The sequence below is a fragment of the Hypanus sabinus genome, chromosome X2 (genome assembly GCF_030144855.1).
Source record: "Hypanus sabinus isolate sHypSab1 chromosome X2, sHypSab1.hap1, whole genome shotgun sequence".
Classification (NCBI taxonomy): Eukaryota; Metazoa; Chordata; class Chondrichthyes; order Myliobatiformes; family Dasyatidae; genus Hypanus; species Hypanus sabinus.
Window position 1 is genome coordinate 30021556 of NC_082739.1, and position 13398 is coordinate 30034953.

Consider the following 13398-nt stretch of genomic DNA (forward strand, 5'->3'; position numbering starts at 1 on the left):
ATTTTGTTTTAATGTATGAAGTCGAATGTGTTTTAAGATTTGACAACCCCTTATACATGCTTGAAATGATTCTACTACCGTTACCTGAATTATATGCTTTTCTAAACAGCTCTATCAAGCACGTACTTACCTTGGTTACATTCTTAAGCATCTTATTAACATATTGTCGCATCTGTAAATACTGATAAAAATCTTGTTTTTCTAATGTGTTTCTCTTTAAGCATTTCAAAACTGAACAGTGTTCCTTCTTTCATTATGTTGCAAAGAACTGTTATTCCTTTAGCTGTCCAGTCCTTAAATCTAGCATCCAACTTATTTGATGTAAAATCCGAATCATATGCACACTATTTAAGAATTGCAATATCTCCCTCTAGATTATATTCTTTTATAGTAGTTTTCCATATTTTAAGAGTCTATTTCATCCATAGGTTATGAATAGTATTTATGTACATTTGCAGGTTGTTATCAGCCAAAATTGCTTGTATAGGGAGGGAAGTACCTGCTCCTCAATATGATGAGTTGCACCAACATATCACATCTCTCAACTGTGCTGCAAAATAATAATCTCTAAGAGAAGGTAGGCTCCATCCCCCATTTCCTTTGCTAATTGCAAAGTTTTGAGACGAAATCTAGGCCTTTTACCCTGCCAAATATACCTTGATAACATCTTGTTCCATTCATTGAATTGATTTTGATTAATCTCTATTGGTAGGGTCTGAAAAAGATATAATAGTCTAGGCAACATATTCATTTTAATGGATTCAATCCTTGAACTGAGCCTAAAAAAAGGAATTAAGTTCCATCTTGTTATATCTTCCTTATTTTTTTTATATATAGGTGGATAATTGCATTCCGATCATTTTGCCAAATCTTTTGGCATAATGATGCCCTAATATTTGAAAGACTCTGTTTGCCATGCCCAGGGATATCTACTTTTAATTTTTCTTGGTGGGCTATAGTAATATGAAAGTAATTCGGTTTTATCTATGTTGATCTTGTATCCTGATAATTGACCATACTGTTCAAAGGATTGCATCAAAATTTTTTGTTGCTTCTTTTATTTCCATTCCTTTTCCCCATTCTTGCCCCTCTTATCAGTTCAAATACTTTTGAAAAATACTATATTTGATGGGTTAACAGGGCTTAATACATGTTTTCCGGAGGAGCTAGTGACTTAAGCTGCCATTCTCGACGATGATGTCACCCGAACCTCTTGGAGCATTTCTTAAACAGCGGAACAGCATTAGCTATGCTCCAATTCTCCGGTACCTGTCCTGTTGCTAAGGATGATTTAAATAGCCCCACTAGTTTTCCTGTAATTTCTGCTCTTGCCCTCCTCTGGGTCTGTGGGAACACCTTATCAGGCCTTGGGGATTTGTTCACCCTGATTTGTCCAACAGCAAACACCTCCTTGCTGCTATAGGGTCCATGACCTTGCTGCTGCTTTGCTTCACTTCTATAGACTCTGTCTCCATCTCACAAGTAAATACAGATGCTATGTTCTATGTACATGAAGAGCCTATCTATAATAATGCTATTTATCAGTACTTGGTTCATGGCTTTCTGTGACATGCTGATTCAAGTAATTTTATTGTCCAGATACTACTTTATTATGGCAATAGTATCTACCTCTACCACCTTCTCCAGCAGTACTTTCCAGATTGCAGATCAGCTCCTCAGTTCTCTGTAACCCACTTCTGGCATTCCCAATGCTTTTCGATGTGGGAAAACATTCTGATATCCTCCTGTCTATGCTTTTATAATTTTCTATACCTTTATCAGGTTTCCCATCTAGAGAGATGCAGTTGAAAAGCAAAGTGCCCATCATAAGTTTGTTGGGACCTTGATCATAGCACACCTGATATTCAAATATTCAAGGGTACCATGTCACTGGAGAAATAGATAACAGAACTGAGGATCTGCAACCTTCAGGAGAGGTCAAATAGATTTAATTTGTTTTATTGAAAAGTGAAGGCCTAGCCATGATCTGTCAAAGAACTATTATGTTGTTTGCTTGTGGGGATTTGATAATTAGGGGTTATAAAATAGTTGTTCGTGAATTCTAACAGAGAATTAGAATAAAAGCCCTTTACTGTGAGATTCAATACTATAACAAGGAAGTTTAAGGTGTACAGACCAGTGGTTCCCAAACTTTTTTTGGGTTACTGCTACCTTGGCTCCCAGATCATATCCCTGCTCTTCCCTCTCACTTTCCTGCCATTACAATAACACTGTAAAGAATTTTGATTTATGATGCACAGTGAAAGAAAAAGAACTGCAAATGTAAAGCAGTGACAAATTATAGCAAAATATTCAAATCTATTTAAAGCTACAAGCCATTGTTGGTAGGATCTCAGGTGGTGTCGAGAGGGCATACAGGAGTGAGATATGCCAACTAGTGGAATGGTGCCGCAGCAACAACCTGGCACTCAATATCAGTAAGACGAAAGAGCTGATTGTGGACTTCAGGAAGGGTAAGACGAAGAAGCACATACCAATCCTTGTAGAAGGATCAGAAGTGGAGAGAGTGAGCAGCTTCAAGTTTCTGGATGTCAAGATCTCTGAGGATTTAACCTGATCCCAACATATCGGTGTAGTTATAAATAAGGCAGGACAGCAGCTATACTTTATTAGGAGTTTGAAGAGATTTGGCATGTCAACAAATACACTCTAAAACTTCTATAGTTGTACAATGGAGAGCATTCTGACAGGCTGCATCACTGTCTGGTATGGAGGGGTTACTGCACAGGATCAAAATAATCTGCAGAAGCTTGTAAATCTAGTCAGCTCCATCTTGGGTACTAGCCTACAAAAGTACCCAGGGCATCTTTAGGGAGTGGTATCTCAGAAAGGTGGCGTCCAGCCTTTAAAGACGTCCAGCACCCAGGGCATGCCCTTTTCTCACTGTTACCATCAGGTAGAGGAGGTACAGAAGCCTGAGGGCACACACTCAGCGATTCAGGAACAGCTCCTTTCCCTCTGCCATCTGATTCCTAAATGGACATTGAAGCTTTGGACACTACCTTGCTTTTTTTAATATACTGTATTTCTGTTTTTGCACATTTAAAAAAATCTATTCAATATATGTAATTGATTTACTTGTTAATTTATTATTATTTTTCTCTCTGCTGGATTATGTATTGCATTGAACTGCTGCTGCTAAGTTAACAAATTTTACATCACATGCCGCTGATAGTAAACCTGATTCTTGAATAAAAACATTTCCTTATTTAATTACAGCAAAGAAAATTTTTATCAACAGTTTAGAATACATTAGTGTTCCAACTGTTCCCTACTTCATTGCTTTTTCACCTTTTTAATGAGATGGTTGGGCTTGATGCAGTGATACCATTTTTTCCAATATCAAGCTAAATGTTATTCGGAAGGAATCTCAAATTCCCACATTCATTAATTTGTACTCTGTTTGGATGCTTTGAAAGAAGTTGTGTGACAATTGGAAAGGCAATAAAGAACATCTTGACCTTTTTCCACAGTGCACGATCATGTTCAGAAGCTTCTTTCTGCAACCAAATGTCTTGACGTGACTTTTTGAACTGTGGCTTCTGCTCAAAGTCAAGATCAGTTCTTCCCCCATCCTTCCTGTTATTTCTTCATTGCCAGTGTTCAGGAATGGATTTGTTTACCCAATCTGGAACATGGATCAAGAGAAGATCCTGAAATCTCTCAGACATGTCTTTGTGCAGCTCACCCAGGTGGGCACAGTATACTTAAAATCATCATCTTTCTCTTCCAACTCAGAAGCTGAGAAGTGAGAAAAGGTCACGACAGCTAATGTTGCAGTTAAATAGGGTTAACTTGGATAGGAATGTGTAGATGACTGATTTGACTTTGATAAGATTCGTATAATTTCCTTGCAATTGAAGATTGATTTCATTAAATTTTGTGACTAAACTAACAAATAAGCAATGTAATGACTGATATCCTGAGTTAAATACTGAATGAAGCATTGGAATCTTCTAAAATTTTTATCATAGTTTCAAAAACACGTAAGTGTTATAAGCAGTTTCCTTTGGAGAGCCATCTAACTTCTGTGTGCAACAACAAATGTTCAAACTGTTGATCATTTTGAATACTAAGTTCTTGAAATAGCAAAGAATTGAGAGCATGGAACTTGATTTTATTTACTGCTGTGATAACAGTATTTAATGATTTGTGCAGCTGATCACTTGGGTTTTTTGTGACAAGATGTTGCCTGGGATTGATGCAGTGAATGGTTAATACATTATGTTCAGTATAGCTATTTTCAGGACAGTAATAACCGCACAATGGTGTCCTGTCATTGATGGTGCCCCATTTGTTGCACAAGCAAGAATGTTGGTGAACAGAATGGGTTTCTCTTTGAAAAATTGCTTAATGATCCAAAATATTCGAAGTTCAAATTACATTTATTATCAATGTACGTAGTCTATATGCAAACTTGAAATACGGTTGTTTTACAGGCAGCCACAAAACAAAAGCCACAGAACCCATTAAAAAAGATGACCATCAAATGACTCTTCGTTCGTATCTGTTTCTAGTCCTCTTGCAAATTGCAACTCTTGAACCATGCTTTCATCTTTTATGAAGTGAACATAATCAAGAAACAAAGATTTGTTGCTTGGCGAAGTTGACTCATCCAACTACAGAGCAAATTCTGTTGCCTTAATTATGTTGTAAAATGAGTCTTCTACGTTCTCAGACATTTTACCTATTCATTTGTGAACAGAGTTGTCCCTGAGTGGAATGATTTTAATTATTTGGTCCGATGGCTTGGCAAAACTATACTCTAAACCTCCTTACTGCCGGCAGAATTATTTCGTCTACAATTGTATAGGGCCTTACAGTTTTAGCAATGAGCAATGAAATGTACAAAGCATGCAAACCATCACTGTTTTGTTGTGAAGTGCTGGCAAACGTGCTTTGAAGTTTTTTCTGTTTCTGAAAGTTTTCACGAAATGACCAAAAATAAGTCAAGGTTTTATTTGCTTTATCACTATGTATTCTCTTCAAATGTTTGAAGAGCTTTCATATGTGGTCAAGAGCATTCAAAAGGGCAGATTCTGAACTGTACCTGGTTGAATGCCGTACCCTAATTCACGGGAATTGTGTCACTGGGTGATTAACGTTTGGGAATTGTACTAGCCACAGGCCCAGAAATAACATTATTTCTTCAGTCAAGATTTTTTATGATATGCAAATATAAAAATGTCACCTTGCTTTTCAACAACTATGATGTTCTTCGAGCAAAGCCTAAGGTTAGGAAGAGATGAGATGATTATGTGATCATTGTAATCAATTACGAGGCACCGAGGATCAAACGTTATAATAAGTAATTAATTTCTTAAATTAAACCTGTAATCCCCCTTTCTACCAAGCACTCACCACCCCCTTTATCTTTATTTCTTAGAAACTCCCATCATCCACAGAGGGCAATATTGCCCACTTTGGGAGCCACTGATATAGATGTATTGAAGGAGTACCAAACAACAGAAATGGTGGAAGCAGTCTGCAAGTCAGTCCAGCAGAAATAGAACATTTCAGATCAAAGACCCTTCAACAGAACAGAGAAAGAGAGAGAAAGAAGTTAGTTTTAAGTTGATAGAAGATTGGGGGGTGGGTATGTGATTAGATTGACAAGATAAAGGGAATATCTGTGATGTGATGAGATGTCAAGCGGTATACAGTGGCATGCAAAAGTTTGGGCACCCCTGGTCAAAATTTCAGTTACTGTGAATAGCTAAGTAAAAGATGACCTGATTTCCAAAAGGCAGAAAGTTAAAGATGACATGTTTCTTTAATATCTTAAGCAAGATTACTTTATTTCCATCTTCTACAGTTTCAAAATAACAAAAAAGGAAAAGGGCCCGAAGCAAACGTCTGGGCGCCCTACATGGTCAGTACTTAGTAACACCCCCTTTGACAGGTATCACAGCTTGTAAACGCTTTCTGTAGCCAGCTAACAGTCTTTCAACTCTTGTTTGGGGGATTTTCACCCATTCTTCCTTGCAAAAGGCCTCTAATTCTGTGAGATTCTTTAGCTGTCTTGCACGCACTGCTCTTTTGAGGTCAATCGACAGATTTTTGATGATGTTTAGGTCGGGGGACTGTGAGGGCCATGGCAAAACCTTCAGCTTGTGCCTCTTGAGGTAGTCCATTGTGGATTTTGAGGTGTGTTTAGGATGATTATCGCGTTGTAGAAACCATCCTCTTTTCATTTTCAGCTTTTTGACAGATGGTGTGATGTTTGCTTCCAGAATTTGCTGGTATTTAATTGAATTCATTTTTCTCTCTACCAGTGAAATGTTCCCCATGCCACTGGCTGCAACACAAGCACAAAGCATGATCGATCCATCCCCCTGCTTAACAGTTGGTTGTAGTGAGGGGTTCTTTTCATGAAATTCTGCACCCTTTTTTCTTCAAACATACCTTCGCTCATTGTGGCCAAAAAGTTCTATTTTAACTTCATCGGTCCACAGGACTTGTTTCCAAAATGCATCAGGCTTGTTTAGATGTTCCTTTGCAAACATCTGATGCTGAATTTTGTGGTGAGGATGCAGGAAAGGTTTTCTTCTGATGACTCTTCCATGAAGGTCATATTTGTGCAGGTGTCGCCACACAGTAGAACAGTGCACCACCACTCCAGAGTCTGCTAAATCTTCCTGAAGGTCTTTTGCAGTCAAACAGGGGTTTTGATTTGCCTTTCTAGCAGTTCTACAAGCAGTTCTCTTGGAAGTTTTCTTGGTCTTCCAGACCTCAACTTGACCTCCACTATTCCTGTTAACTGCCATTTCTTAATTACATTACGAACTGAGGAAAGGGCTACCTGAAAACGCTTTGCTATCTTCTTATAGTCTTCTCCTGCTTTGTGGGCATCATTTATTTTAATTTTCAGAGTGCTAGGCAACTGCTTAGAGGAGCCCATGGCTGCTGATTGTTGGGACAAGGTTTGAGGAGTCAGGGTATTTATAAAGCTTTGAAATTTGCATCACCTGGCCTTTCCTAATGATGACTGTGAACAAGCCATAGCCCTAATAAGCTAATTAAGGTCTGAGATCTTGGTAAAAGTTATCTGACAGCTCAAATCTCTTGGGGTGCCCAAACTTTTGCACGGTGCTCCTTTCCTTTTTTTCCACTCTAAAATTGTACAAAACAAAAATAATACACTAATATTGCTTAAAATGTTGAAAAGAATGTTTCATCTTTAACTTTGACTTTTGGAGATCAGTTCATCTTCTACTCACTTAACTCTTCACAGTAACAGAAACTTTGACCGGGGTGCCCAAACTTTTGCATGCCACTGTAGTTAGATTGTGATTGTGCATCTTTGTGTTATGTGTTGCTAATAGTAGGGCAATTAGCTAAGTTCATGTCAGGCAAGAGAATGACAGAGCCAATATCACAGATGGATGACTTATGGGAATGGCAAGTTTTAAGATAGAGAAAGCCAAGTAACCTAAAATTGGAAAATTTGGTATTGAATCTAGAAGGTTGCAATCTTCCTAAATGGAAGATGAGGTGCTGTTCTTCAAAGCGTGCGTTAGTCTCCATGGTAACATTGCAGGAGGCTACAGGTTAAGAGTGACATGGAAAACTGGTGTCAACATTTTTGCTTTGATTTTAGATTTCTAGCCATTGTCATCTTTTTGATTTAAAGTTCAAAGTAAATTTTATTATCAAAGCACATATATGTTACCATATACTCTGAGATTCATTTTGTGGTGGGCATACTCAACAAATCTATAGAATAGTAACTCTAAACAGAATCAATGAAAGATCAACTAACTAGAGCATTCAACCAGAATGCAGAAGATGCCACTGTGCAAATGCAACTATAAATAAATAGCAATAACTATCAAGAGCAAGAAATCAAGAGTCCTTAAAAGTGAGTCCATTGGTTGTGGGAACATTTCAGTGATGGGGTACGTGAAGTTGAGTGAAATTATCTTCCTTTTGTTCAAGAGCCGGATAGTTGAGGGGTAGTCACTCTTCCTGAACCTGTTGGTGATTTAGATTTTAGATGAAGTTAGTTCAAAAGAAAGGGGAGAAAGGTTGTGTTCTCAAGGCAGAGAGTTAATATAGAATGTGGGTCAGCATGGGCTAAGAGACAGCTTTCTGTTGGAAATTTCTATGAAACAAAATTACACTTGTTTCTAACATGATTGCTAATCTATGGTTCTGTATTTCTACCCACAGGCGAGGAGCGCTGATATTCCTGATCTCCCTGGAGAACTTCCACTCCGTCCCTGTGGAAGCACGGCCAGCATGAAAGTAAAACATGTTAAAAAGTAAGAATGAATACTTTCCTGCTTTCACAAGTTTGGGTTCACCTGGAGCCCATCCTTTGGTTTGCAATTTGTCCTCTTATTTCCCACATTCGATTCACCAGCTATAGTTTTGTATTTCATCAATTAAGCTCAATTGTGTGTATCATAAACCTGGTTCTATTTTGCTTAGTATTTTATTCACTGTGTAATGACTCCTGTGATTTGGATTAAGATGAGAGAAGTCCATTACGTTGCACTGGATTTTGAACACTATGGATTTCATAGTTTATATTTTGTATTCATGGGATTTCCACTTTGCAAATGCTTGATTAGAAATGAAAGGGAAAAAGGTCAGAGAATGAAATAACACCTTCAGTTTTCTTTCCCATGTTAAGTGCTGAGTAAATGGTCTGCCTCCCTCTGTTAATCCCATTACCTGTAATTAGTTAGATAATGTCAAGTTTGAATGAGGTTCGCCAGGGACATGGGACTTATTAAACCAGTCAGTAAAATTTAATGTATGTCACATAATGTGGCTTTGATGTAATTAACTTTACAGTGAAAAACTAAATACTGATCTTCCTTAAGGACTAATGTAGAGTTTATTTTGAGTTCAAAACCTTTAAATGGCAGGTCTTTGAACTTCTGGTAATTCCCTCCCTCTCCCTTCCCCCTATCCCAGTTTCACTCTGCCTCCTCCTCTGGTTGCCTGACACCTCTCTCATTATTCCGCCTTCTACAACCCATAGTGCTTTCCCCTTACATTCCTTCTTCACCTTTCCTGCCTATCCCTCCTTGATCTTTCCTCTTACTGGTTTCTCACCTGACACCTACCAGCCTTCTCCTTCTCACTCTCCCCCCACCTTCTTTATAGGGCCCCTGCCCCCTCCCTCTCACTCCTGACGAAGGGTCTCGGCCCAAAATGTTGACTGCTCGTTTCTACGGATGCTGCCCGACCTGCTGAGTTCCTCCAGCGTGCTGTGCGTGTTGCTTTGACCCCAGCATCTGCAGTGTACTTTGTGTTTGCAGGTCTTTGAAGGTTTAGCTGATCTGTCTTGCAAGGCCTTGTGTAGATGCAGAATTTCAGAGTAATAGTAATTATTGGTTTTTATATTGACAATAGGTTGCTTTTAGTCGAGAGTTCTCCTAAGTGAAGGATGTTCTTGATGGGATCTAGATTCCAGATATAACAAATATCTTCATTTCTTTAATAAGATTGATCTGGGAATGAAATTTTGAATGCCATTTGGGGAAGGGGAGGGGTTTGTGGTTACCTATTCCTGAGAAGTAAATTGAGTTTTATGTATCATTTAATGTGGATAGGGAGGCAGAGAACCTGAGGAGTTTGGGAAGATCACCCTCAAAAACTAAACGATGAGGTGAAGGGTTGCTCAGAAATAATGGTAGTACCTTGACTAAAATAGTTAGACTTAGAGGAAACACACACAAAATGCTAGAGAAATTCAGTAGGCCAGACAGCATCTATGAAAAAGATTATAGTCGACGTTTTGGGCCAAGACCCACGTCAACTCTACTTTTTTCCATAGATGCTGCTTGACCTGCTGAGTTCCTCCAGCATTTTGTGTGTGTTTCTTGAATTTCCAGCATCTGCAGTTTTTCTCTTGTTTGTGATTAGAGTTAGAGGGTTTTCAGAGGTACTTAGCATAGGTTGGCCAGATCTAAAGAGGAATTTGAAGTTAAGGACAAAGAAATTGAAATTTACCAGCAAGGGCAGAGTTGATGGGTGAGAAGGGAATTGGTGCAGGACAAGATGTCAGTATGGAGGATGAGAGTTGAGGAGTGTGATGGCTTCTGATATAAAGGAGTACGTGCTGAGAAAGGCGTAAAGAATTTTAACACAAAAATACTACCCCACCAGCCTCCGGATCTAACATATTATCCTCCGGAACTTCCTTCAACAGGAAGGAAGATTCAACAGCTTCCTTCAACAGCTGTTGAACACCTTCAACAGGACCCCACCACCAAGCACATCTTTCCTTCCCTACCCCTCTCAGCTTTTCGTAGGGATTGTTCCCTCCATGACTGCCTGGTCCACACGTCCCTCCCCACAGAACTCCCACCTGGCACATCCCTGCAAGCACAAATGCTACACCTGTCACCACACCTCCCCCCTTACCACCATTCCGGGCCCCAGACAGTCCTTCCAGGTGAGGCAACACTTCACCTGTGAGTCTGCTGGAGTCGTCTATTGCATCCAGTGCTCCTGGTGCGGCCTCCTCTACATCGGCGAGACCCGACGCAGATTGAGGGACCGCTTCGTCGAGCACCTACGCTCCGTCCGTCACAATAGACAGGACTTCCCGGTTGCCACCCACTTCAACTCTGCCTCTCATTCCCATCTAGATATGGCCATACATGGCCTCCTCTACTGCCATGATGAGGCAAAACTCAGGTTAGAGGAGCAACACCTCATCTACCGTCTGGGTAGCCTCCAGCCTGGTGGTATGAACATTGAATTCTCCAATTTCCGGTAATTCCCTCCCCCTCCCCCTTCCCCTATCCCAGGTCCCTCTCTGCCTCTCTCCCCTTTCAACCTTCTGCTTCTTTATCTCTACAGTTCTTTCATGCTTATTCCCTCCCCCTCCCCCCCTTTATTTTTCCTCTGATTGGTTTTCCACCTGGTGCCTCTAGGCCCTACCCCCTCCCCTATCTCTATTACTGGGCTTTGGCCCTCCCTTCCCCCCCATTCCTGATGAAGGGTCTCGGCCCGAAACGTTGGCTACTCTTTTCTCACAGAATCTGCCTGACCTGCTGAGTTCTCCCAGCGTTGTGTACGTAAAGAATTTTGATTGGAAGATAATGAATGCTTTGACAGATATTAAAAGATTAGAAGGGTAGCTGACTGTAGGTAAGATAGATAACTGGGGTTGCATTGCCAATTATCTATGAGGTTTAAGAAACTGAACAACATCTTCCTTATGTTTAGTTGTTCATTATGCAGAAAGAGATGTGAGAGTAAAGTTAAGAGATTTAGGTATGAGAACTGGAGCTAAATGAGACTATGGTGAGCGACTGCTCTTAGAGACTGGAGTAGTATTTAAATGGAGATTACAAAAGGGAAAGGGTATAGAACATATTTTAATCCAGGCAGACACATACAGTATATATTATTGCACATGTGCAGAGTGAGGGCCGAAAATAAGATAGAGAGATTATCCCCTTGCCTGCCCATCACCTCCCTCTGGTGCTTCTCCCCCTTTTCTTTCTTCCACAGCCTTCTGTTCTCTCCTATCAGACGCCCCCTTCTCCAGCCCCATATCTCTTTCACCAATCAACTTCCCAGCTCTTTACTTCAACCCTCCCCCTCCCAGTTTCACCTATCACATTCTGTTTCTCTCTCCCCTTCCCCCTCCTAACTCTGACTCCTCATCTTTTTTTCTCTCCAGTCCTGATGAAAGGTCTCGGCCTGAAACGTTAACTGTACTATTTTCTATGGATACTGCCTGACCTGCTGAGTCCTCCAGCATTTTGTGTGTGTTGCTTGGATTTCTAGCATCTGCAGAATTCCTCTTGTATCTGACCACCTACTCTTGAATATAACTGCATGGTCATTGTCAATCCCCCACCAGCAACTCCTGCTGAATAGGAGTGCGTGTGAAATCATTGAAAAGAAAAGTAACTGGATCTGTACACCAATTGTTGTTGCAAACTCACATCAGAAACTGGGTATTCTGCAGTGAGTAACTTGCCTTCAGGTTTGTGAGGTATTCCACCATGCGAAGGCACGTGGCAGGTGTGTGATAGGATACTCTCTGGCTGCAATAAAACTCGGCACAACATCATCCGGTTGAGACTGTCCTCTTGATTAGAATACACCCATAATCCCAAATGTTGATTCTCTACAATGCCTCTAGTATTTGCTAAGTAGAATGCTGGGCCATGCCACTCCGTCACTGTGAAAAACAAAGGCAGTAGATGCACAGGAACACCACCAGCACCACCACCCACAAGTTCTCCTTCAAGTCTCATGACAACCTGACCTGAAAATGTTTGAAATCATTCCTTCATTGTCAGTGGACTTAAGGAAACAGTTCCTCATTGGTTTCTTCAGGACGTTTAGGCAATACACTCTGGTTGCCAGGAACATTACATACTGTAAATGAATAGATCTGTACAATGTGGTTGCCCTCTGAAATAGTCCAGCAAGCCCTTTTGTTCAGGAGCAGGTAGGGATAGGCACAAAATGTTAGTAAAACCATGAGATAGCAACAAATAGTGTAATAGAAGCATATACAGTATCAGAGAAACAGGCCCTTTGGCCCACATTGTCCATGCAGACCACCAGGAACTTATTCATTCTAATCCCATTTATTAACACTTGTCCCATAGCTTTCAAGCCCTAGGTGATACTTTTTAAATGTAAGAATGCTTGCCTCCTCCAGCAAGTGCATTCTAGGTTCTAGCCATCATCTTAGTGAACAGAATTCTTTATCAAACCCCCTCTAAGTCTTTACTCCTCTCCTTAAACCTTTATCCCCTAGTTTTATCCAAATGCTCTGCTGGAAAGTTTCCTGTTACCTTTGTTTCTATGTGCCTTTCATAATATTCTGCATCTGTCAGGTCTCCTTCAACCCATTCTACTACTCTGAAAGCAAACTCAGCCTATGTACTATCTCCTCATAACTGAAATGTTCCATCTCTGGCAACGTCCTGGTGAATCTGCTCTTCATCTTCTCCAGTCCATAAAACCATAAGACAAAGGAACAGAAGTTGGCCATTCGGCCCATCGAGTCTGCTCCGCCATTTCATCATGTGCTGATCCAATCTCCCCTTTAGTCCCATTCCCCCGCCTTCTCACCATAACCTTTGATGCCCTGACTACTCAGATACCTGTCAATCTCTGCCTTAAATACACCCAATGACTTGGCCTCCACTGCCGCTCGTGGCAACAAATTCCATAGATTCACCACCAAACAGTCCACCTGCATGTTTCTATTAAAGTGGTGATCTGAACTGCACACAACACTGCAGTGTGGCAGAACCCTGTACCAAGAACTCCCTGCTGTTATATGTTACACCTCGCTAATGAAGGTAAGCAAACCTTCCACCTTATCTACCTTTGCTGCCACTTTCACGATTTTTTGGACTTGTATGTCAAGGTCACTGTATTCAT

General features: G+C 40.4%; 1 protein-coding gene across 10 annotated transcripts in view; it reads left to right on the plus strand.

Moving 5' to 3' along the window:
- LOC132385221 (rho GTPase-activating protein 32-like) overlaps positions 1–13398 on the plus strand; it is a 556026-nt gene that overhangs the window by 263516 nt on the left and 279112 nt on the right. For 9 of the 10 annotated variants that reach the window (XM_059957165.1, XM_059957162.1, XM_059957163.1 and 6 more), the window contains one exon: positions 8194–8285. In XM_059957165.1, coding sequence (XP_059813148.1) covers positions 8194–8285 — 92 coding nt within the window. Of the gene's footprint in view, positions 1–8193; positions 8286–13398 lie in introns of those variants that run through there. The other variant, XM_059957168.1, reaches the window with a different exon arrangement.